The sequence below is a fragment of the Fusarium proliferatum genome (genome assembly GCF_900067095.1).
Source record: "Fusarium proliferatum ET1 genome assembly, contig: FPRO_scaffold009, whole genome shotgun sequence".
Taxonomy (NCBI): Eukaryota; Fungi; Ascomycota; class Sordariomycetes; order Hypocreales; family Nectriaceae; genus Fusarium; species Fusarium proliferatum.
Window position 1 is genome coordinate 2,124,150 of NW_022194798.1, and position 22,408 is coordinate 2,146,557.

Here is a 22,408-nt window from a genome sequence, read left to right on the forward strand (position 1 = left end):
TAGATAATTGGTATAAATAAAAGGCGCAATTTTGCATAGGGATTCAGTATTAGCCACGTGTATCACCCTGTTCAGGCTACTGATAGGTAACAGTGTCCTATTATTGGACTTTAGCAATATAGGGATCCCCAATATGGACTTTGGGACTTTGGAAACACTTGATAACTGGGAACACCATAGCGGAGATGTTAAAGGTTAACCAGAATTGGTATTAATAGGCGGCCTGTACCTGGCTACTACAAGTATGATTGAGTATACTCTGTTTGACAAAATACAACTCCGCAGGTACTGGGCAGCTGAGGCAGGGTTTAGGAAACTGTTCTCTACTGTGAATGACCTTTGGATAGATAGAATTCAATATTGTCAGTTCTGCATTACAGCTGAAATGCAACTTGGTCGCAGCCGACATTGTCACTTGCGGGAAATGAGTGACACGTCCGCAGGCACCCTTTTTAAGCGCCCATAAAACTAATAGAGAAATCCAAGCCGTTTGAACAGAGCTGAACACGATTTTAAAAAGTCAGCAGGTCATGATAATATTACACTGTGGACAGTTGGGGAAGAGATCAGCAATTAAAGCAAGCTGAGGCAGGGTTCATGTCAGCTTGCAAGTCTTGGGGAGATAAAAGACGACATGCTTAGGAAAAAGCGACGTACTTGTTACTTGAGATGGAATATTCGAGAAATAATACTCTCTTTGAAGTTCCTCTTCTTCTTATTGCCGTCTCGGTGTTGAGCGTTCCTTGGTCGGGGATAACCCATAGCTTCTGCGTATGAAGGAGGTCGGTCATCTGATGTTTGAGTTGTTCGTGGTCCAGTGAAAGTACAGCCAACACATCGGCATGGGGCCCCAAGCGATGATGGGGAAATGTGGGAAGCTTGGAAGTCCACGTATCGATCCATATCTCTTTATCAAGATGAGTTGCAACATTAAATAATTCTCCAAGTAAACATAACACATAGTTCAAGCTATATACTAAGCTTGATCATGCTGGAGTATTGGATCAACGTAGTGCTTGCCGTGCGTGAGGTCACTTTCGCCGAAAAAGTGGCGTAGCCAACTTCGCCGAAGCTAAGGCTGGAGTGCCGCTTTGACATGAGCCGGTAGTGAAAAGACGTCAGAAAAACCAGCGGCAAAATATCCATCAATTCGCGCCAACGTTGGCAGTAACAGTGGAGAGACCTTACTTTGGTCCCTCACAATCTGGCGCCAAGCGACCAGCATATCCCGTGATCTTGGTGCTGCTTCCTGCGTCGGCGATTGAATGAAGACAACCAGGGCAAAGCTTGACATTACGGCGAAGCAGATATTCGACCCTTGATAGTTGTTAGGAGGTATCCACGTTACGCATAAAGCAGGACTTCTTTGTTACTTACAGGAGTACCAAAATTCGTGAAAGCGAGCTGGGGAGAGGTTTTTCACAAGACTTGACAGGCTTGTTGCCCAGGCCAGAGAAGACTGATGAAGGTTCTGGATAACTGCATCGTGTGAACCCGTACCATCAATGCTGCTCCTCAGCGGCAACTCGAGATGAGATAGATCTGGTAGATCCCAGCAAAGGTTCTCGATATCATGCGGCTGGAGTTCCATAAACAGAGAGGCTTCTGCAAGCTGTTGATAGTCCACGATAAGTGGCGGGACAGCCGATGGCACAATCGGTCGGAGAAGCGCTCTCCAAACATATGTAACCAGTGTTGCGTGTGCAACTAGTATCGTCGCGGGGTACGATGCCTTATCGTTGAGCATGCCATTGTTAGTTGTTATCGTTGGGGACTCTGGGGCCAGGACGGAAGCACGCCATAGGGTCAATTGCTCAAAGATGGGCTGTGCTGTCTGAATGGAGAGCGATAAGTTCTCAGAGAGCCTCTGAGATGCCCTCAATGAACTACAGGGGCGGTTAGCGTATGTACACTCACCAAGTGTAGACTCGAGTCACGTACTAAAAAGATGCCTGTACCGAACTTGCGATTACTGAGAGGCGGGCTATATCTCTGAATGGTCTCGTTAACTCAGCGTGCGAAACATCCGTACAAGGAATACTGCTCGGAATGCTGAAGTCCGTTTCTTCCAACTGAGCAACATCCCATTCATTGTGGGATATGTAAGGTGGTCGACCCATTAGAAGCGAGAGCCACTTGTCCTCCGTATATAAAGCCCACCACAGCCGGGCACGCAGTTGCTTCTCTTCAGTCGGAATGGCGCACATTCGGGTCTCAAGATGCAGACCGAGATTCTGAGCCATGCCGATAAGACTACCCAGCCATGACCACTTGAAGGCATCTGGTGCAGTTGAAAGCGGTTGGTGGCCCTGGCTGATCCCATGTAGGTAGAAAAGGCCCGCTTGCAAGACAGACAATTGAGGACGGCGGATTCCTTCCTGTGTACTTTCATAGACGAGACTCCAGACGGCCTCACAAGGGAGTTGGTTGTGGATGTCGACGATGGAGAGATGATCATCGTTTCTAGCGAAGGGCATTGCAAGGCCATACATGGCGCCGAGTAAGTGGCAAGGTACGTGGTCAAATACACCGAGCGCGGGATATAAATCGCTAAGCATCTCCTGGGTAAAGTAAGTCGAAGATATAATCGGCATTATTGGGTAAACATGTTTATAGAACCTGTTTCAGCAGGTCAGTCTTCACCCTGAAAGTTACCATTGCGTTGGCTTACAATCTGATGAGCCTTAGTCCCCAAGGCACAGGTATAAGGTCATTCAGCCTGGTCCTTAGTGATGAGTCCATCACATTCGTCTCATCCTGTCTCACGATGAAGTGCACTGGAATCTTCTGCCTGTTAGGAACTCCACCAATATTTCTGAACTGCAAACCATAGAAGCTCCTCAGGCCATACTCGTCGAATTGGCAGTGGCGCAGTAACCACGGATCAGATTCAGAAGATGCTCCCAATAGAATGGATGTCGAGCCGTTGGTGTCGTCAAGGGACTTGGAGAACTGCAATTGCGTTGTAGTCGCGACACTGCCAAGAGTAGGTGCCTGATGATATGGAACCTGGCTCTGGGGAGATAAAACGGGGGTAGTACCTGCGAAGATGGTTGGTTCATGGGTGGTGTGTTGAGCTTGAATATCTCCCGTCTCGAAGGAGTTATCAAGATCGAATGTGGTATCGTGGGGGGCATGGTTGACAGTTGGTGAATGAGCATTACTTGACATAGATCGAGTTCTGTTCTGCCGAGTCGTACGTCTTGATCGTCCTACAAAGGTGCACGCAGTCTCTGTTTGCGCGCACCTTCGACACGGCGGATTGCCATCCTCAGTTTGGCACCTGACTTTGCGGGCTCGACATTGATCACAAGGCCGACGTCTGTTATGAAGTCTATAGGTGCGTGTGCCAGGTTCGTTGTGAGCATTGATGTCATCTGCCTCACTGTTATCCATCTCGACGCCCAAAGTTCGGCATCTAGAGTTATAGACAGGTACTTTCGCTGTTAAACTATTGCATGACTGGGAAAATTTTACAAACAGACAGTGCTGAGTCACAGTTGACTTCGCCTATGACGCAGTATGTTAGTGCCCTGTTTGGGGTAGCCTTTGCCAAGCGAGACGCTACACCTCAAAGGTTTAGTGTCTTACACGATCACTAACCTCAACACAGAAGCTCGCTTGCTCTACTACTTCAACACGAGAGAAACCTTTAACCACAAGATACAGCAGTCTATGGAGCTTGTAATGTTATTTAAGATTGAACTGATTACCTAATCCTTGACAAGGTCTGTGCTACACGTACTCTCGTAACTATCTAATACAAGAACGATTGTCTCGTCAAAGGAAGAGAGCTCGCCGGCTCAGACCTGAGTTCCTTTCCATCGCAAGTAACAACCTATGGAATAATTAGCTAATTCGTTCATCGCCATCCACAGATATAGTGCTTACCAGAGTCTCGGGGTCTACCTCAACCTTTGGTGTCGCGCTGTTATACTTGAGATCACTCTTCTTCACAGTTCGGCAGTTCTTGACAACCTCAATCTGTTTCTTGAGGCCGTACGAATGAACGTCGCCACCTTGTGCCATGCTTGCTTGTGATACAAACATGACGCTCGACTCAGGATGTAGAGCCTAGCAGTACGTCAGAGATTGTTCAAATGAATGACTGCAGCAGTACTTACTCCGTACATCGGTCGACCGATCAAAGGTTCGACATCTGCTACGCTAAGAAGGAATTAGTACTTAACCATGATGAGGGAAGGGAAAGTCTCACGCTCCGTTAGGGTCACCCTGTGAGACATGTTAGTAACTCTTACCAGTGTTAGGATAAATAAACTTACCATTTGTGCATATGTAATGAAACCCTTCTTCAAAACCTGGAAAGGCTTGGTTCCAAACTCAGCTGGGTCCCAGATTACCAAGTCCGCGAGTTTTCCAGCCTCGACACTGCCAACGGCGTGGCTGATTCCTTGGGTGATCGCAGGATTGATAGTATACTTGCTGACATACCGCTTGACGCGGAAGTTATCTGCACCAGTATCTTTGTCCTCGTCCAATGGTCCACGTTGGACTTTGTTCTTATGCGCTGCCTTCCACGTGCATGTCAGCACCTCTGCTGATCGGCCCATAGCTTGCGAGTCAGATGACATAATACTGATAGCCCCGATATCATGAAGAATATCCTCGGCTGAGATTGTCTCCTCCCTGATGCGGTTCTTAAGGAACGAAGCATCATCGGGGTTATCCTTTGACAGGCGATGGCAGTTCGCGGCCATGTCAATATGCTCATCGATCGTGTTGGTCGTAAAAGGCATGGTTGGGGTCGTGCTGCTAGGGAGGACGTTGGGATAGGCGACTAGCTTGATCACGTCTGGCGCATGGCCTCCTCCTGCGCCTTCAACATGGTAGACGTGAATGCTACGCCCTTTGAAGATTGCTGCGGTGTGTTCGAGGAAGCCTGCTTCGTTGAGACCGTCGGTGTGGATATGGCATTTGATGTCCTGTTCTTCGCAGACGCTATAGCAGTCAGCATGGTTCCAAGGTACAATAGAATCACTGGTCGATGACTTACTCCAAGCAGTTGTCGATTGTTGAAGGCGTGCAGCCAAAGTCCTCATGCAGCTTCAGCGCGATAACGCCAGCCTTGATCTGGTCGAGAAGACCGACTCTTTCAGAGTCGCTGCCTTTTCCGACGAGGCCGAAGTTAAGGGGAAGTTGGTCGCACGCTTGCATCATTTGTCGGATGTACTTCTTACTCGCAGTGCCGTTGACTGCTGTAGAAGATGTACTGGATCTGTCAGTTCTTCTTTCGCAAGCACAAGAGCTTATGATCATACCTCGGACCGGTTCCTCCCCCAAAGAGTGTCGTGATGCCGGATGAGATGGCCTCGAATGCCTGCTGTGGGCAAATATTGTGGACATGCGTGTCAATTCCACCAGCGGTGACGATCTTACCACCAGCGTCAATGATGTCGGTGTTCGATCCAATCACCATGTTATCAGAAACACCATCCATCGTTGCTGGGTTACCAGCCTTTCCAATGCCAACAATGGTACCATTCTTGACACCAATGTCAGCCTTGAAAATGCCGGTCCAGTCAATGATGACGGCGTTGATGATAGCCAAGTCAAGACAATCCGCGTCAGAACAGCCGCTTGCAGCCCCCATGCCATCACGAATAGTCTTTCCGCAGCCTAGCGTACACTCGTCACCATAAGACGTATAGTCCTTCTCTACTTTAACCCAGAGGTCAGTTGAGCCGAGACGGATAAGATCACCTGTCGTTGGACCATACGCAGAGGCATACTTCTCCCGAGTGATCGAGCAAGGCTGAAAGCTCTCACTTTTCGTCGATTTCTCAGGCGAGTGTCGATACCCAGATTGTTGCAGTTGATGCAAGATCTTCTGAACGTTGCTGGGATCGATAGGACCTTTGGCGTAGCCACTTCCGCCTTGGATGATCCTGGAACCTCCAATCTGAACTAAAGTCACTTTCTTCGGTTCATTCGGTTCAAAGCGCAGAAACTCTCCAGCCGGAAGATCGAGGTGGTAGCCATAGGCCTTTTCGCGGTCGAAGTCGAGATCGGGGTTTGTTTCCATGAAGTGAAAATGAGAGCCGATCTGAGATATCACGTTAGCATGATAGATAGTGTATTCAGACGTGTGATAACCCACATGGACAGCTCGAGTGCCCTTGTTCGTGACGGTGAGTCTGACTCGGTCGCGGCCTGCATTGAGAATGATGTCTCCAGTGTCCGCTGGACGAATCGCGCCTGGCATCGCAGACGGATGGAAATCCGATTCATTGATAGCAGGGAACAAGTCGTGAGAAGGAACTGGGAGGAAGCTTCCATACAGAGCCATCTTCAAGTCACCATCATCAGTGCTAATTGGGTCGTGAATAGTGATCAAGTGAGTTCCGGTCTTGAAGGTTCCTTCAACCTGCATCTGCTTGAGCGTGCCCACGACAGAAGGGTGGACATGCCGTCGACCCAAAATCGCCCTGCCGAGTTTCATGAGATCCGCGACAGAGTAATCTTCGTTATGAATGATCTAATCACATCGTCAGTACATTGAGAACTGTACATTTGTGAATGGAGCTAACTTCTTGGAGAACAGTAGCGATGAGAGCCTGAGACTTAAGTTAGCTAGTTGATTGTGAGCCGCGACATGTCTCGACTTACAGTACATTCGAGATGGTTCAGCTTCTTTCCGTGGGCCAGACGCCTCTGTGCAAGACTACCGGCCTGAGAAAAGAGAAGCTTCTCAACCTGTAACCACGGTGTCAGTATCAATGATGCATATGAGCAGAGTACAATGTACCTCGCGAGGTGAATAGTGCATTTTGTAAGTTTCTTAAGGTGCAGGATAGCTGGATAAATTTTATTCAGTGGTAGAGTTGAAACAGGTATCTTGAGTGCCTGGGTGTTATGTTCAGAGACCCTGGTCTCTATGATTATATAGAACATTTTCATTACGGTACAAATAAATCGATGATTCAATCGAAGATCGTGGACTAGGCGAAATGATGGCCATCCTCCGGAAACCCGACGCTGTGCCACGACCATTGCGTCGAGTGAGAGGGTCAGGGCTTTCGGCGAAATGGCGCCGAAAGTGAGAAGACTGCACTACGCTTGATTTCGCCGTGGTTTATGGGCCTCTCCACTGTGACATGATGAGTTAGCGGATGTTTTAGTGCATGCAGCCCAGGTATTGGGCCTGTCCGAAGCACAGCTCACCAAATTACTGTTCCGTTATAGGACTGAAAGACTACAGGATCAACAAATTCACACCGTAGAGACTATCAGTAAGATTGACCCAAAACAATTAATATCCAGTCTAAAACTAAAACTACCGTAACCAAAGGTCGGCAAGCAAAAACACAAAGAAGAGAAGTAACAGGGTGCACCGTTCTAACCATTCTAGTAAATATCATCCTTCTATCCCATTCTAAACCATTCCTTTCAAGACTCGGCCTTTTTAGTAGCCTTGGTCCTGAGCTTCATCATGACATACACAAGCCCATAGAAACCAATCACAAACACAACGACAATACCAGCGTTTCGCCAACCGTAGTATTCTTCCTTGAGGTTCAATGTTCGGAGGTAATCTGCGCCCGAGGTGTATTGACAGACTTGACAATCTGTGAACGCATCCGGGTTGAGGAGGTTGGTGGCCTTGCCCATACCGTTCTGATAGTCAGAGAGATAATCGCCGCACGTGGTGTTGGAAGGAGGGTCGAAGATGGCGAGTTCATGGGGTTTGCAGTGGACGGGCTTGTCCCAGGTCGTGAACACGAGGAGCGAGCTCATGAGGTAGTTGAAGGGATCAATGTAGTACATCCTATGACTTGAGTCAGATGGCGATGTTGGGATGTGATGAGAGAGTCTGCGACTTACCAGTATCGCCAAAATTCTACAATCTGACTGTAAGGGATCATCACGCCGCAGAAAGAGACGAGAGTGGTGATGACGAGAGGATTGACGAGCGACGCAAAGACCGCGTTGGGGGTATATGCAGCGATCATCTGACCGATGCCAGTATACAGGCCTTCGTACATGACCTGAAACGTGTTAGCTGTGACAAAACGATGACCTTTGCGCATGGGAGACTTACAACTACAAAGAAGACACTACCGGCATGTCCAGCACCAGTCGGCAGCCCAGCAGTAAAGTACCAACAAACATAATACAACACCGCACAAACCAGCAAATACGGCACCTCCGACACAATCAACCCAGTAACGAACGGCGCCCAGTGATACATCTTACTCTTCTTCTCCCTCGCCTCGTAAATATCCCTTCGATCAATAAACAGCGGCTGAAGCTGCGCGATAATACCCGGTGCAATAAAGATGAAGTTAAACACGGTAAACAGGTTCTGCTGGAGGTCTGTCAAACTATCGCCAAGCTGCCAGAACGTGAACCCGTTGAGGAGCGCAAGGCTGACATGCATAGCGAATTTGTTGTCCACGTATTCTGTGTTTCGGAAGAGAGAGACGTTCATTCGATGTGTTACAAGCTTGACCTGCGTCCACATCGAGGCTGCGAATTCGTTCCCGTCGTCGTTGGTGCTTGACGGTTGGGATGCTGCTACTTCAATCATTTGGTCCAGGTCTTTGCTGAGCTGGTCATGTTCCGGCGACTGCAGCCAAACCTGGTTCCAGTCCGTGTCTTTGTACGGTCCATCTTCACCGGACACAACGTCGATCATGTGTTCAGCGGGGTTAGCCTCAGGTGGACATGGAGCGCCATAACGGCCGAAATACTGCTTGACAGTAGCAGCATTATCTCCAATATCGCCGAAATATACAGTCTTCCCACCTTTGGTAAGCAGCAACAGCGTGTCGAACTGCGCAAATAACTGTGCAGATGGCTGATGGATCGTCACGAGAATAGCCTGTCCAGCAGCCGAGAGCTTTCGAAGGAAGCGCACCGTGTTGTAAGCAGCCTGCCCATCGAGCCCAGACGTCGGTTCATCAAGAAAGATGAGAATACTAGGCTTTGCGACCAGCTCAACAGCGATGGTGAGGCGTTTTCGCTGTTCAATTGACAAGCCGTTTCCAGGACGGCCGACGAGGGTGTGTTCGAGGTCGTTCAGCTCAAGGAGATCAACGATGGTATCGACGTAACGCAACTTCTCTTCGGTGGGTATATCGCGAGATTGGCGTAGCAGAGCGGAGAATTCGAGGGCTTCGCGGACTGTTGCCAATGGCTCGTGGATATCGAGTTGCTCGACATAGCCAGCTGATCGTTGGAAAGACACTGGAATAGGTCGGCCATCGACGAGCACTGATCCGTGGATTGATCCTTCAGTTTTGCGCTGGGCGAGGACGTCGAGGAGGGTTGTTTTACCGGCGCCTGAAGAGCCCATCAATGCACCGAGCATACCGGGTTTGACGTAACCTTGGACGTTATCAAGAAGTACACGATCGCCGTCTGAGGTTTTGACGGTATATGTCAAGTTCTTCCAGGTAAAGATACTCTTATTACGCATGAGATTCGTGTCGACTTCGCCATCAGAAGCTCCAGCTCCGTTATCGCCACGGGTCTTTTCCGTTGGTGCTTCGCTGTCCTTGGAGGGGAGAAGATGCTTGGACTTGTGCTGTTGTTCCCGAGGGATGAGGAGGGTTCGATTTCCTTCTCCAACTTGCTTCCATCGCGACGTGAAGAAGATGGTGAGACCGACGTAGAAAACCCACCATGCGCAGTTGATACCAAAGTTGCGCCAGATATGGCTGTGACTGAAGGACATGTTGGCGAGGTAAGCATCGCCTGTGACGAATGTAGCGCCGGGTTCCGCGCCCCCAACACCAGAACACGCTTGTCCTCCATTGCCTCCGACGTATCCAGGACCGTTTGGAATGAGGTAGGGGCCAACACATGGAATCTCTTGATCGTGAAACTCGTTCCCGAGAAGAGCCTCAAAGCCATAAGCCATGGGATTGATCCAGAAGATCCACGATAGCCAGGGATGCATCTCGGGCTTGATGATCATGTATCCCATGTAGACAAACAGCGCAACGACAGAAAGTCCAGAGACCTTGGTGGCGGCGTCGAAAGTTGGGAACGCGGCACCAACGAAGCGGAAAAAGGCCGTCATTGATAAGGCGGTAACGTAGTTGGTGACGAGATACGTGAAGAAGGCACCGGCGGTAGTCTTGAGACCGACGAGGAAGTAAAGCACGAGACCGAATTGAGTGACCTGGAACGCCAAGATGGGTAGATCAGCCACAACCTGCGCGATACAGAAAGCTGCAGGGTCGTAAAGGGCAAAAGACCGATGTTTGGCAAGGATCGGTCGTCCAGTGAAAGAATCCGTCACTTCTCCCAAGGCCAAAAGCGAATTATACAGAATCGAGAAGAACAATGCACCGCCCTTGAGAAAAAGACCAGTGTTGTTGGCTGGAGCATTGTAGAACAGCGATCCACCCAGAAAAGCCTGGATGAGAGTCGCGCCCTGCTTCATGAAGAGCGTTGACTTGTCACCCCACATGATCTGATACTGCCTCGTAACAGCGGCTTGGATCTGCATGGCGAGGTTGGCGGTGACAGGAGACGATGCGGGGACATAGCGCTGCTTCTCGCGGGTGACCATTTCTTTGAAGATTGCGGTGTTCTCGGCTGCTTCGGTGCTGATGGGGTAGGCTTGACACTCCTCGACCATACGAGCTTTGATGGCCGATCTGTCGTAAGCAGCGCGTACACCATCTGCATCACGGGGGAAGGTGTTTTCATACCCTTCCGCAACACGCCTCTCGGTCGGAACAGTAACACCTGTCAGAAAGTCTCCCCGATTTGATCCTGAATCCCTCACAAAGCCCAAGTCTTCCATAAACGGAACAGCATCTTTCTGCGGGCCATAAAAAATTTGCTTCCCCTCATCAAGAACAAGAACCTTGTCGAAATGCTCGTAGATCCCATTGCCAGCCTGATATAGCGTGACAATAGTAGTCAGTCCCAGAATATCCGTCATAGCACGTATAGCCCGCACCCACTCCAGGGCTGTGCTCGCATCAAGACCACGCGTAGAGTTGTCCCAGCAAAATACACTAGCCCGCGTAGTAAGACACTCCACGATAGACACGCGTTTGCGCTCGCCGCCGGATACACCGCGGATGAAAGCATCGCCGACTTTTGTATGTGCTGTGTGGGATATGTTGACGGAGCGGAGGAGGAAGTCTTTGTAGAACTGGGCGTATTCTTCGTGGGTCTTTATGCCGGGGGGTAAATGGAAGGGGACTTTCATGCGCGCGGCAAAATCGACGGTTGCTTCGACTGTCAGACTGGGGAAGAAGATCTCGTCTTCAGTGTTCATTATGATTTGTCCCCGGTAGGCTTTTGCTTCGTCGGCAGACATGTTGCCGTAATGAACATCGCCAGAAACTTCTTCATAACCCCGACGATTATTTGCTAGGACACTTAGGAGGGTAGTACATCCACTCCCAGGGCGACCAAGAACAAGCAACATCTCGCCAGGCTTGACGCAACCGTACGAGCCATCGATAATAGTCTTCATCGGAGCATCTTTGGCGCTCTGGTGAAAAGGGTAGAACTGCGAGACGACGTTTTCGTTGAACGCGGCATCGCTGCCTATGCCTTTGACAGTGAGGTTCTGCCAGGTGACGCCGAGTTTGCGGGGCTTTTGGCCGATTTCTTCATCGGCGTCACGCATGGCTTGGAGTTCGGGGGCGAGATGCCATTGTGTCGTAGTGTTGGTCTTTTCGAGGGGAGGTTTGTCGATCAGGGCTGGGGGAGGTTGTTCAGTGGCTGTGATGGAGCCATCTTCGGTGGTGGAGGAATTAACACTCATTTTTGCGGTTGAGAATTAAGGAATGAAAGAGTAGTAATTAGAGAGCGATATAGGTTTAATTAAGTGATAAAGAACGTAATGGAACGAAAGGTGAGTCGTGATATAACAGCGACAGAAACGTTTTACATGTACGCAACAAATAACTATCTATTCTCGATCAAAGCGTCATCAACCTCACTGACTAAACTCCAAAACCCTCCGGGCTCAGATACGAAGACCAACCGAATGAATTAGCAATCATAGAAGAAAACCCTGCGGAAACGCCATTCATTATCAACAGCGAGGAGTCCGACCGTCTCCCTCACGGCACGTCCCAAAGCTAAACCCCATGCGGCCACACAAGCGAGTCCGAGGCGATCGACAGGCCAATGCGATCACGGCAGTTCTCCCTAACCGGGACAGTTACTAAACACTGCCGTGGGCGTTCACGTGTCGGAGAGTATACTAATCACGAATTCCCCCCAACGGGACTAGCTCCCCCTGCAGTGCGAAACCTTCCGCGGAGGGTTTTGTATATAGAGGTGGTCTCGCAGCGGACTTCGCTCCTATCCTTCAATCCGACAGCCCATTCAATTCTACCACTGCTTGCAGACAAAGCTCCGTTGACAATGGGCGTCTCCGCACCACATCCTTCTCAGCGACGCTTCTCGTGTGACGTCTGCAGGAAGAGCAAATCACGATGTCAACGGATAAAACCTACCGATGAGAAATGTGCGCGATGTTCGATGCTGGGAGTCAAGTGCGAGATTGGACAGCAAAAGGTTCCAGGCCGGCCGCGACGAAAACAACCTGGGAAAGACTCACCACCGACTGTTCAGCATCTGCCTGTCAGTAAACCAGTGTCTCCTAATGCTCTGTCACAAAACGCTACGCTCATGGATGATTGGAGTCCGTTTGACTGGACGGGCATGTTGTCCCCGAAACAGTCCCCTCCTCAAATGCCTGCTGCCGCGATACAAGACGGAATTGCAGCATCGTGGGGAATTGGATTCACAGATATTTTTGACCAGTCAAGCACGTCTTGGAATACAGGCGGTGATCTCGAATACGCAAATACTCCTTTATACACCGACCTAGACACCATCACGAACTTATACCCAATCAGCTCTCCGAACTCTACCATCACATACGAAACCTTCTTCCCCTTGACCAACTGCCTCACAACACATCACCCACGAAAAGCTGACCCTGGAGCCTTCATGGCCGACCTATCCACAATAAACCTCGGTCTACACGTTCGCATCGAAGCAATGAAGAAGGCCAAAGCATCGCTCGACTTTGATCTCATGATCTATCAACATGGCCCGTTATTTATCGACGGCATCACATTAGCAGAATACATCATCAAAGTCGCTCAAGAGTTTCTGTACATCTTGACGAAGCTCTACAACACCCGACACTGCCCAGAGCTCTTATGTGATTCGCAGCCGATGGAGTTAATCTGCCCATGCCATCTGTCTTCGGAACTTAAGAAGTCAAGGAATTTATTCGACGTCTCACTTCCTAGGCCCACTGTTACCTCAGAGCCATTACCTACCCCAATAGCATTGATGATCACGAGTATCTTCATCCAGCTTATCACTATTTACGAGCTTATCCTCGATAACATCGCTACACGAGTCGAGCGAATTGCCACCGATCCGATCGAGCCCGTCCCGGGTCTTATAGTCTGTGGCCGACCACTTGAGAGACCTTGCACACAGGGCATGATCTTCTGTGAAGTGTCAGTTAGTCTGATAGAGAATATTGAGCGTGTTCTGGGTGTTGGGAGAGGACTAGATGGTAAGGAAGTCGGTCTGTTGTCGCTCAGGCAGGTCGATGTTCTTGGGAAGGAGTTGGATGAAAGGCCTCGCGTCATTCCTGATCATGCTATGATGACGCCTGCTATGTTACGGAAGCTCCTTGGAAAGGTTGCAGATATCTTTAGAAGTATCAGAGCCTAGATTGGTCTATTATATTGTGCTTGCGAATGTATTATTGTTCGACTTGGGATTGTTGTTTTACATGAGTGGTATCACTAGTGGACGTCTAGGAGAGGAAAGGAAGACTCAGAACTTTGGTCCTAGACGATTAAAAGACTTGTGTGACTTATTAGAAGCTTAGGATAACTTTAATTGAACTCATTTTGACACCTCACAGGATCTGATATTTTCATGCTCCCTGAGGGCCGCGAACTTGCCCATGAGATGTAAACCTTCACATCGTAAGGGAGCCTGACGATGCTTCAAGATTATTCTTGCCCTCTTCTTGGCTGCAATTCTACTCTCTCTTGTATCCGATTTGTAAGAGTCAGTCCAAAGATTTGCCAGATACCGTATTCCGTCAGAGCCAGCTCTTCATAGTACAAACAATTATAAGATATCATTATTACAAATTAGATATCACCTCTAACCATGACCAAGTTCTAACTATCCTTTGGCAGACTGCTCTGACCCTTCTTATATATTGCCTGCTTCACATCCTTGGTAAGCCCAACGCCTCCTTCAGAGATCCCATCAAAAATCTTTCTCCATCCAATGGCATTAAGAAGCCAAACAACATATGCATTAGCTCCTTGCCAGATATACTCCCCTTTGCTCAAAGCTGTCTTGTTCTTTAACACATCCTTCACCACCGACCGTGCGAACTCCTCGGGCTTGGTACCATTCTTCAGGTGAAGTCTAGATCTCTCACGCAGACCTTCCTCGGCATCAATGAAGATACTATCAGGAGAGAGAAGCTTCTTGTCGGGTGACGTGAGATGTGTTGCAACTACTCCCATATACAGAGTGATGACCTTGATGCCAAGGGGAGCAAGTTCAAGACGTAGTGTGTCAGAGTAGGAGGCTACTGCTGCTTTAGTGGCGTTATACTGGGCGGTAAAGTAATAAGGTACACGCGCTACAATCGACGCTGTGTTGATGATGGTAGGTGTCGTTTTTGACCCGGCGACCGATGCGATGAGCAGTGGGGTGAAGGCCTGGACCATGTCGAAGAGACCAAAGACGTTGGTCTTGAACATGTTCTGGACTTGATCCTTGTCGGCTTCGATGGCGGGGGCCTCATACACTGAAAGCGTCAATACGCGTTTCCATTCACAATTAGTAGAGCAGACTTACTCATTCCAGCATTATTAAAAAGGATATCTAACTTTCCTCCCGTCCGCTTTGTAATCTCGTCCTTGAGAGCAGATATGCTCTCTGAGTTGGTCACGTCGAGTGGCAGAAGCTCGATGCCTTTTTCTTGAAGGCCAGCAAGCGATTTGGTTGATCGAGCGGTCGCAAAGACTCGATAGCCTTTGGCTGCGAATTCTAGAGCGAGGGCATGCCCAGCTCCACCTTCAGAGCAGCTGCATGTGCGTTAGTAAGTCCCGATCTGCATGCAATGCCAATCTTAGTGGAGCGTACCCAGTAATTAGAGCTGTTGGCTTGTTGGACATTATGGGGTATTCGCAAGGTGGTGTTATTGGGTTCAGTGCAGACCAGGTTTGCTCTTCAGCTGATAGAGTATGCTGGAAGTATCAATTGTGATGCAGAATATGGATGGATAACTGGAGCCGTGTCTAGAGTCTCAATTACATTGTCCCTTTATAAAGGCCTTTATAAAGGTCGTGCGCAATTTGGTGGTTGGTCATCATTTCAGCTATAGATAACCATTCGATTCTCTCCTCGGAGGCTTTAGTAATACTGGAGTATAGCTTCAATCTCAACCTGGCTGCGGGCGCATGGGTATTCAGTAGAACTCAATTTCACGTGTCGTGGTTGCGGAGTCTGCGGGCATTGCTCCGATTAATGCGGTCATTTCGGGTTTGCTGGCGGGGAATGCATCGGTAGTTAGTTGATTAGTGAACAGTCCGAAAGATTCAAGGCTACGCTGGGACATAAGTAATTTAAGCTGATATCGTCAAAAACCTTATTATAAACCGGACAAATAATTATTCCCTGTCTCTGTTTCACATGTTACTGATAGTTGCAAGACACTTCTGTCCAGTTTTGCCTGATACTAATGCTCTTCTGCTATGTATGCACGCACGGGAATGTAGATGCCAGCTAATGACAGAGGGTCTCACACTCAAAGAAGAAAAGTCTGGGTGCCTGCGAGAAATCGTCAGCATGTCTCCTAGGGTTATGCGAAACATACTTGATTGAGTCTTTTTGCCTCTTATAATCGAGACTTCGTCACCACGCCGGGAAAACGTCACGCGTCGGATTCCAAAGTTGTCACAGAATAGAGCTATTCGTATAAGTCATACTTCATGTTTCACTCTGATAAAGTCATCACAATGGTGAACACCAAGGTGGACTGGCCTGTATGGTCTGCACTCAATGCAGCCCTATCCACGCTATCAGACAATGACTCTGTAGCCTTTCATATTGAGAAGTCTTGGTCCATGTGGTATCCTTGGTGCATAATGTAACATGATGCTGACTGGTGTGATGTGGGCAAGATCTGGTTGGTCACAATAATGCGAGTATTCTGCACCTCAAGAGATATGTCACATTGTCAAATCAGGCTGTCTATCTAGCCGGGCGAAGGATGCCAGCGCCACATTCAATATTTCGTGCAGCTGCACAGTTTCGCTCAGAATGATCGACATATATCAAGCCGTTTATGCAAAGGGCTTGAAATAATAATGCGTGTCTTCTTCGCATTGGATGGCTCTTCAGAAAAGCACTTGGTCTCGATCGATCGAGTTATCCTATACTGAGTGTCTCGCGCATGTATTGATACTATATAGTCATCCCATTTTCTACTTGTTATTCTCCTTAGATTTGAGTCTGGTTCAACTCTGCTTAGTTTCGTCTATCATCTCTAATCGCTTATATCCAAAGCCCAGAGTATGTCTCTTTTCCTCCCCTTGCCTAGATGCTAACCTGTAGCAAATATATCAAACCGTGTGCTACCAAACCAAGACCGTCGAGGTCTGCGACAAATGCAGTGGCACCAGCGTTGGTAGCTATGGGCCCATCACGCCTTGTGGTCGACGTGGACGGGGCCCTTTGACCCAGATTGATGACAACACAGAAGAGCCATGCTATGGAGTTGAGGTTGATGAAGAGGAAGTTTCTATCGATTTGTGTCATAACTGCCGTATCTTGGAAGAGCTGGAGGCTCGTGAGCATGAGCGACAGCAGGGCAATGATACCGATGATGAAGACATGGAAGAGGTCTATATTCCCTAGACACAGCATTGGCAGTTCTTTATATTCCAGCCAGAATTTCCAGAATTCGTGTGCCTCAGAAGAGTTTCTTAGCCTTGAATTACAATGTTTATTGCCACTTATACAATTACATCAACAAAAGCGACGCGCAAGTGCTCATGCCTTCATAGAGAGCAAGCGGAATTTTGTCACTATACAGTCAGTTATCTTAACTCCAAAGCAACATTTCAGACCGCCGACACAGTGGATGTGGCTTGTGGCTGTGACAGATGTCATGGTTGCAAACTTTGTTGCCAGTGGCGCCAAGGTATAACGCTAGATCTGATAACTAACCAGATCCAGACTCGATGAACCACGAATTCGGGATCATGAGGCCACCCATGAATCAGACGCCTCGTCATTGTTTGGCATTAAAAGGAATAATCCGCCAAATTTGCACTTGTGGCCATTTTATCTTTCTGTTCTCGTGTTGTGTTTTGCTGTTCGTGCTTCGAGTTACCCGTCGTCAGCCATCATGGATTATGAAGATACCAGAGCACGCATAGTGCAGTACGATCACCTGCTGTTAAGTGCCGAGATCATAATTGACCAAATCAATAGAGCCCGCGAGTCCGGCGAATTTACCGATTTCACATTGACATGTGACGGCCGAGATATCAAGGTTCACAAGATCATCATTTGCAGCCAATCTCCAGTTTTTCGTGCAGCATGTGCTGGTCAATTCAAGGTATGGAGATTCGATACAGCAAGTACACCTGACTGTCGTTCTGACAGACTTCTAGGAAGCATTCTCCGGTACATATGACTTGACGTCACATCAGCCTGATATGATACAGCTTATGGTCGACTACCTGTATACGGGCGACTATTCTATTCACATGAACGAACCTGACGATCCCGACGAAACAAAAGAAACCAACACTTCATCAAGCTCGGGGGCACTCTCGACTCATGCGATAATGTATGCTCTGGGGGACGAATACGATATCAAAGGACTCAGAGATCTATCCGCTCGAAAATACTCATGGTCCCTGGATGAAAACCTGGAACTCGACGAGTTTCTCAATTCAATCCCATTAGTCTATACCATGACTCCCGATAGCTCAAGGGGTCTCCGAGATCCGGCATTGGAGTTTGCAAGGAACAAGCTACGCGGTGCAGGGGGGCAATCTGATACCCGGGAGGCCTTTGACGAGCTACTCATTGAGTGTCCTGATTTCTTGAAAGAGCTTCTCTACTACTGTGTTCAAGCTCCATCCCTCGGATATTGCCCTTGCACGGGTCCACGGGATAGAGTGCCAGTTGAGGCTGAAGGATATCGTTGTAAAGGATGTGGCAGAGAAGGTGCAAGTCTTAGCAGACCTGTCTAGCTAATGCAGTGCTTCACATTATGACTAGGTGAGATTTGAAGATAGAAATGTCTATATCCAATAGCACAATACAGTTAATCAGACAACCCGGGGGTGAATATTCTAGGTGGTGAGTAGTTCAGGCATACGGCGGAGAGACAAGCTGGAGGGTTGGATATAATCGAGTTGGGACTAACCATATAGCTCGACTGAGTATGTGTCCTGAGCTTGGGACGATATTAAGCTGAGTCTGGTTTCTTTGACTGAGCGCATGGTCATATTGAGATGAAACTCAGCTGGGATTTGATATGAAGCTATCACGACATTGAGGGTGCTTCAAAACCAAGAGGACAAAGTCCTTCGCATGCCAACTCCAGGCCCAGGTCGAATTTACAGGCGTACAAAACGGAAAGCTGTTCAATAGAATACAGGGTTCTTGGCAGTCCCAATTGACAATGTATAGTGACACCGATTCCAGCACGCGAGGTTGTCGCGATAATGGCAGGTTCACAAAGAGTAGGGGAAATTGTGTCGAGCGCTCAACGTCGCATCTGGGTCGAATTTACGGGCGGACAATTATGAAACGGTGACAATATGATACAAGCTTCTTATTCATATATGTTTCATTTAATTCGGAGTTATATTCGTGGTAGAATTGCTTTTCCAAGTTGCACCCAGACGTGGTAAAGTTCGTCAAAAAAATCCAGGCTTTCGACGCCCCTATTCTAAACTTAGGTTTTATTCCACATCAAAAAAAGCAGAAGTCAGATCTGCGTTTCTCGGCGTGTCCACGGCATGTATTATCATTTATTTTCACAATCTTACGATCTTTAAACCTTATGACTTTTGCACTGAGTTCACTAAGTTCTCTCGGCCGATTCAAGCTGAGAGCCAGACTTGCAATCTCTGAAGATCAATTCATCTCCCATCTCCCATCTACCCAGACTAATTCTATCACGCCAACGCATCACTCTCTGAGTCTTCGTCTGAGTCCGATGTCCCCTCCCACGAACTGTACAAACTCTCCTGTGTCTCCGGGGCCTCCTCACCGGTTCCAAACATCTCATTATCTGAGTTCTCAGTGGAATCGGGTATCCCCATCCAGAACGGATATTGCAAAGCACGAGGCAGCTCCAGCGCTTCATCGTTGACGATCAACGGCAGACAAAGATCAGAGCTAATGGTGTTTTCGATAATGTGCTTGAGCTGAGGGTTCTTGGGGGATGCTGGTGACATCTCATCACCTGTTGTTCGCTTGTGTACAGAATCTTAGTCCCTAAAGAATAGAGTAAACCAAAACACAAGACCAGGGAAGAAATGAAAAAAATAAACTAGTCAACGAGTATACTAAACTTAGTATAAACTATTTAGAGATATACTCATTTCATCTAAACTCTTCATCATTTAGGACTAGGTTCGGGTTGGATGCACGCATAAAACAGAGACTGGTGATGGGCAGTCCTGCAAATGATTAGGTTTGTAAGGAGGGTCATCGTAATATTGGCCATGCACCCAAAATTGATTAGGATTCCAGGCTGGGTGCACATCGTTCTTATGACGGGCTGAAACTTGACTGGCATGTCTTACCTGTCAAGCCTGTACAGCATGTTGCTCATCCTCATCCTCATTCGGATTATCATACAGAGTAGGCTTCACTACAGTAAGTGTTGCTGTCTATCCATAGATGAGTTACCTCTACAGCGAATGGGCCTGTAGAATAAGTTATCAAGTCATGTACACTGGAGTTGCATCTCGACATTCACCAATCACCTTCGGTCTGCGATGATTGGCAGCAATGGGGTCTTCTCCACTTCTGTGGGGCTCAAGTCATGTCGCGATCTGGTACCCACATTCATGACTAAGGCGAAGTCCGAACATCACGAATCTTCACCAGACTGGCAGACATTTCGATCAAAGTATTGCACAGTAGTCACATGAAATGAAGCCTTCTGAGTATTTGGTCATAAAACATTAAATTCTGATTCTCATAGTATATCTTTGCGCCAGGCATCTATCGTGAAAGGTCCATCTAGAACGCCTCTATTATATTCATCCGTCTTGATCCGATCCAATTAAGCCATCTCGTTGTGCTTCTTCTCGCGCTGCTCAACGATGACATCGTTCTTCTCGTTATCGTAGGTGATCTCATCGACATTTGACTCCTCAGCCTTGGGGGCCAGGAATGTAATTCCGCCACGAACCCAGTTGACAGCGACGTAGCCGAGGACGTAGACGAAGCCGATAGTAGGGACGATGTAGGAGATTCGAGTGCCCTTAGCATCAGCGATTGCGCCCTGGATAGGAGGGAACACAGCACCGCCTGAGACACCCATGACAAGGATACCAGCAGCACGTCGAGTGTGGTGGCCGAGATTTCGGGTACCCATGGCGAAGATGGTGGGGTACATGGGAGCCATGAAGAAGAAGATGGCAATGAGGATACCGACACTGGCAATACCCCTGGGAGCAGCGCTGACGTAGGCAGTAAGAGCGATGGCACAGCAAGAGTAGACAACCATGATGAACTCGGAGCTGAAGATGACAGCAAGACCAGTAGCGACGAATCGACCGACAGTGAAGGTGATGAGAGCATAGCTCAGCATGGTGCTACCCTTGGCAGTTGTGATGTCACCGTTCTCGTGGGCGTAGTTGATGAAGAAGGTAGCGATGGTGACCTGGGCACCGACGTAGCAGAACTGAGCACCGAAGGCGAACCACATGTTCCACTGCTTCCAGATGGAGCCCTGAGTGACGTGGCCAGCCTGGTCATCCTCAAGAACAGCCTCGCTGACCTCGGGAAGCTTGGCGAAGAAGAAGAGGACACCGACGGCGGCGCCAGCACAGGCGACAGCGAGGTAGACATACTGGACGTTGGTGAGGTTGTTCTGGTTCTCGCCGGTGAAGAAGAACTTGGAGGCGATGAGGGGACCGATGAAGGAAGCGACACCGTTCCAAGACTGGCAGAATTGGAGACGAGCGGAGGCAGACTCGGGAGCGCCGATGACGACAGCGTAAGAGTTGGCGGCAGTTTCGAGAGTAGCGAGACCACAAGCGATGACGAGAGTGCAAGCGCAGAAACCACCAAAGACAGCGCGACCGTTGGCGTTGCTATCAGCAGACTTGGCAACAGGCCAGAACAGAACAGCACCGAGAGAGTAGAGAGTAAGACCCATCAGGATAGTGAGCTTGTAACCGCGGCGCTTGAGAACCTCAGCAGCAATGGGAGAGAAGAGGAGGTAACCGCCACCAAAGTACATGACCTGCAGGCCAGTGGACTCGAGCTTTGTGATACCGAGGACGGTTTGGAAATGCTTGTTGAGGACATCGAGAAGACCGTAGGAGAAACCCCAGAGGAAGAAGAGGGAGATGACGAGGGAGAGGGGGTAGATGAGGGCGCGACCAGTCAGGTAGCCGCCTGCGAGCTGGGGAGCCGCTGTGGGGATAGCACCGCCTGCCATTGTGATGAAATGCGGGTGTTGATAAGAGAAGAAGAAAAGATGTTCTTGTCTATCAGATGAGAGAAGATGAGAGTGATGATGAGAATGAAGATATTCGCGGTGGTTGATGGTCTTCTTTATACAAATCTCATCGCCCCAGACTTGTCCACGCCAGCAGCTAGCTCTGTCTCCAGTAGAGTAGCTTTTTTTCTTGCTTGAGCAGCTAGCCTGCGGAGTCCCCAGTGTCGGCGCGATAAACTCAAGCTACTGTCCCACTTCCCCAACGCAATCCCCCGGACACATAAAACTTGGAGATGTGGAGGTGGGAAACTCTACTCCGCGTGAAGAAAGGGTGACGGTCCACTTCTCCATGACCCCAAGTTGTGCGAAAATTCTTATCCCGCGGCATCGCCTAAGCCGTGCGGTGCAATCCAGACCAGTCTGGGGAAGAACCATAAAACAAGCTACCAATGGGCCCATTGCTCGTCAACCACTCACGAACTCGGTCTCCAACGCCAAGGGAGAAGCGTAGCTTCAACGGGCTAGAGCGTTGGAGCCGTTGTGGAGAGATGGTGGGGATCGGACCGACAATACGCCCGTCGTGAGACCTCTCTTGAATAAGCTTAGTGACTGCCAAGCAGTCGATCTCCCGGCCTGTGATGATAGGTCTGGATGCGTGGGAGAGCAGAGCAGCGCGTGGGAAAGCTCTCCAAATGCGCTCACTCG

The 22,408-nt window shown here is 48.8% G+C and overlaps 9 protein-coding genes across 9 annotated transcripts; 3 read left to right on the plus strand and 6 right to left on the minus strand.

The window, feature by feature from the left end:
• Positions 1-1,072: 1,072 nt before the first annotated feature.
• On the minus strand, positions 1,073-3,396 carry FPRO_14969 (uncharacterized protein; the record flags this gene model as incomplete). The annotated part of the gene is made up of 4 exons (XM_031220763.1): positions 1,073-1,317; positions 1,378-1,886; positions 1,942-2,619; positions 2,672-3,396. 4 exons carry the CDS (start codon positions 3,394-3,396, stop codon positions 1,073-1,075), a joined length of 2,157 nt encoding a protein of 718 aa, XP_031086389.1.
• Positions 3,397-3,757: 361 nt separating this feature from the next.
• On the minus strand, positions 3,758-6,787 carry FPRO_14968 (putative urease; the record flags this gene model as incomplete). The annotated part of the gene is made up of 11 exons (XM_031220764.1): positions 3,758-3,838; positions 3,892-4,074; positions 4,125-4,167; positions 4,217-4,233; positions 4,284-4,959; positions 5,015-5,230; positions 5,280-6,064; positions 6,119-6,496; positions 6,549-6,575; positions 6,628-6,714; positions 6,767-6,787. 11 exons carry the CDS (start codon positions 6,785-6,787, stop codon positions 3,758-3,760), a joined length of 2,514 nt encoding a protein of 837 aa, XP_031086390.1.
• Positions 6,788-7,407: 620 nt separating this feature from the next.
• On the minus strand, positions 7,408-11,755 carry FPRO_14967 (uncharacterized protein; the record flags this gene model as incomplete). Its single annotated transcript, XM_031220765.1, has 3 exons — positions 7,408-7,786; positions 7,843-8,006; positions 8,060-11,755. 3 exons carry the CDS (start codon positions 11,753-11,755, stop codon positions 7,408-7,410), a joined length of 4,239 nt encoding a protein of 1,412 aa, XP_031086391.1.
• Positions 11,756-12,363: 608 nt separating this feature from the next.
• Positions 12,364-13,698, plus strand: FPRO_14966 (uncharacterized protein; the record flags this gene model as incomplete). Its single annotated transcript, XM_031220766.1, has 1 exon — positions 12,364-13,698. The coding sequence occupies one exon, from the start codon at positions 12,364-12,366 to the stop codon at positions 13,696-13,698; it is 1,335 nt and encodes a 444-aa protein (XP_031086392.1).
• Positions 13,699-14,159: 461 nt separating this feature from the next.
• On the minus strand, positions 14,160-15,173 carry FPRO_14965 (uncharacterized protein; the record flags this gene model as incomplete). Its single annotated transcript, XM_031220767.1, has 3 exons — positions 14,160-14,803; positions 14,854-15,083; positions 15,142-15,173. 3 exons carry the CDS (start codon positions 15,171-15,173, stop codon positions 14,160-14,162), a joined length of 906 nt encoding a protein of 301 aa, XP_031086393.1.
• An 843-nt stretch (positions 15,174-16,016) lies between these two features.
• Positions 16,017-16,917, plus strand: FPRO_14964 (uncharacterized protein; the record flags this gene model as incomplete). The annotated part of the gene is made up of 2 exons (XM_031220768.1): positions 16,017-16,043; positions 16,615-16,917. The coding sequence occupies 2 exons, from the start codon at positions 16,017-16,019 to the stop codon at positions 16,915-16,917; spliced, it is 330 nt and encodes a 109-aa protein (XP_031086394.1).
• A 493-nt stretch (positions 16,918-17,410) lies between these two features.
• On the plus strand, positions 17,411-18,266 carry FPRO_14963 (uncharacterized protein; the record flags this gene model as incomplete). Its single annotated transcript, XM_031220769.1, has 3 exons — positions 17,411-17,445; positions 17,497-17,623; positions 17,679-18,266. 3 exons carry the CDS (start codon positions 17,411-17,413, stop codon positions 18,264-18,266), a joined length of 750 nt encoding a protein of 249 aa, XP_031086395.1.
• Positions 18,267-19,105: 839 nt separating this feature from the next.
• Positions 19,106-19,481, minus strand: FPRO_14962 (uncharacterized protein; the record flags this gene model as incomplete). The annotated part of the gene is made up of 2 exons (XM_031220771.1): positions 19,106-19,151; positions 19,210-19,481. The coding sequence occupies 2 exons, from the start codon at positions 19,479-19,481 to the stop codon at positions 19,106-19,108; spliced, it is 318 nt and encodes a 105-aa protein (XP_031086396.1).
• Positions 19,482-20,317: 836 nt separating this feature from the next.
• FPRO_14961 (uncharacterized protein) lies at positions 20,318-21,703 on the minus strand (the record flags this gene model as incomplete). The annotated part of the gene is made up of 1 exon (XM_031220772.1): positions 20,318-21,703. The coding sequence occupies one exon, from the start codon at positions 21,701-21,703 to the stop codon at positions 20,318-20,320; it is 1,386 nt and encodes a 461-aa protein (XP_031086397.1).
• Positions 21,704-22,408: the final 705 nt, after the last annotated feature.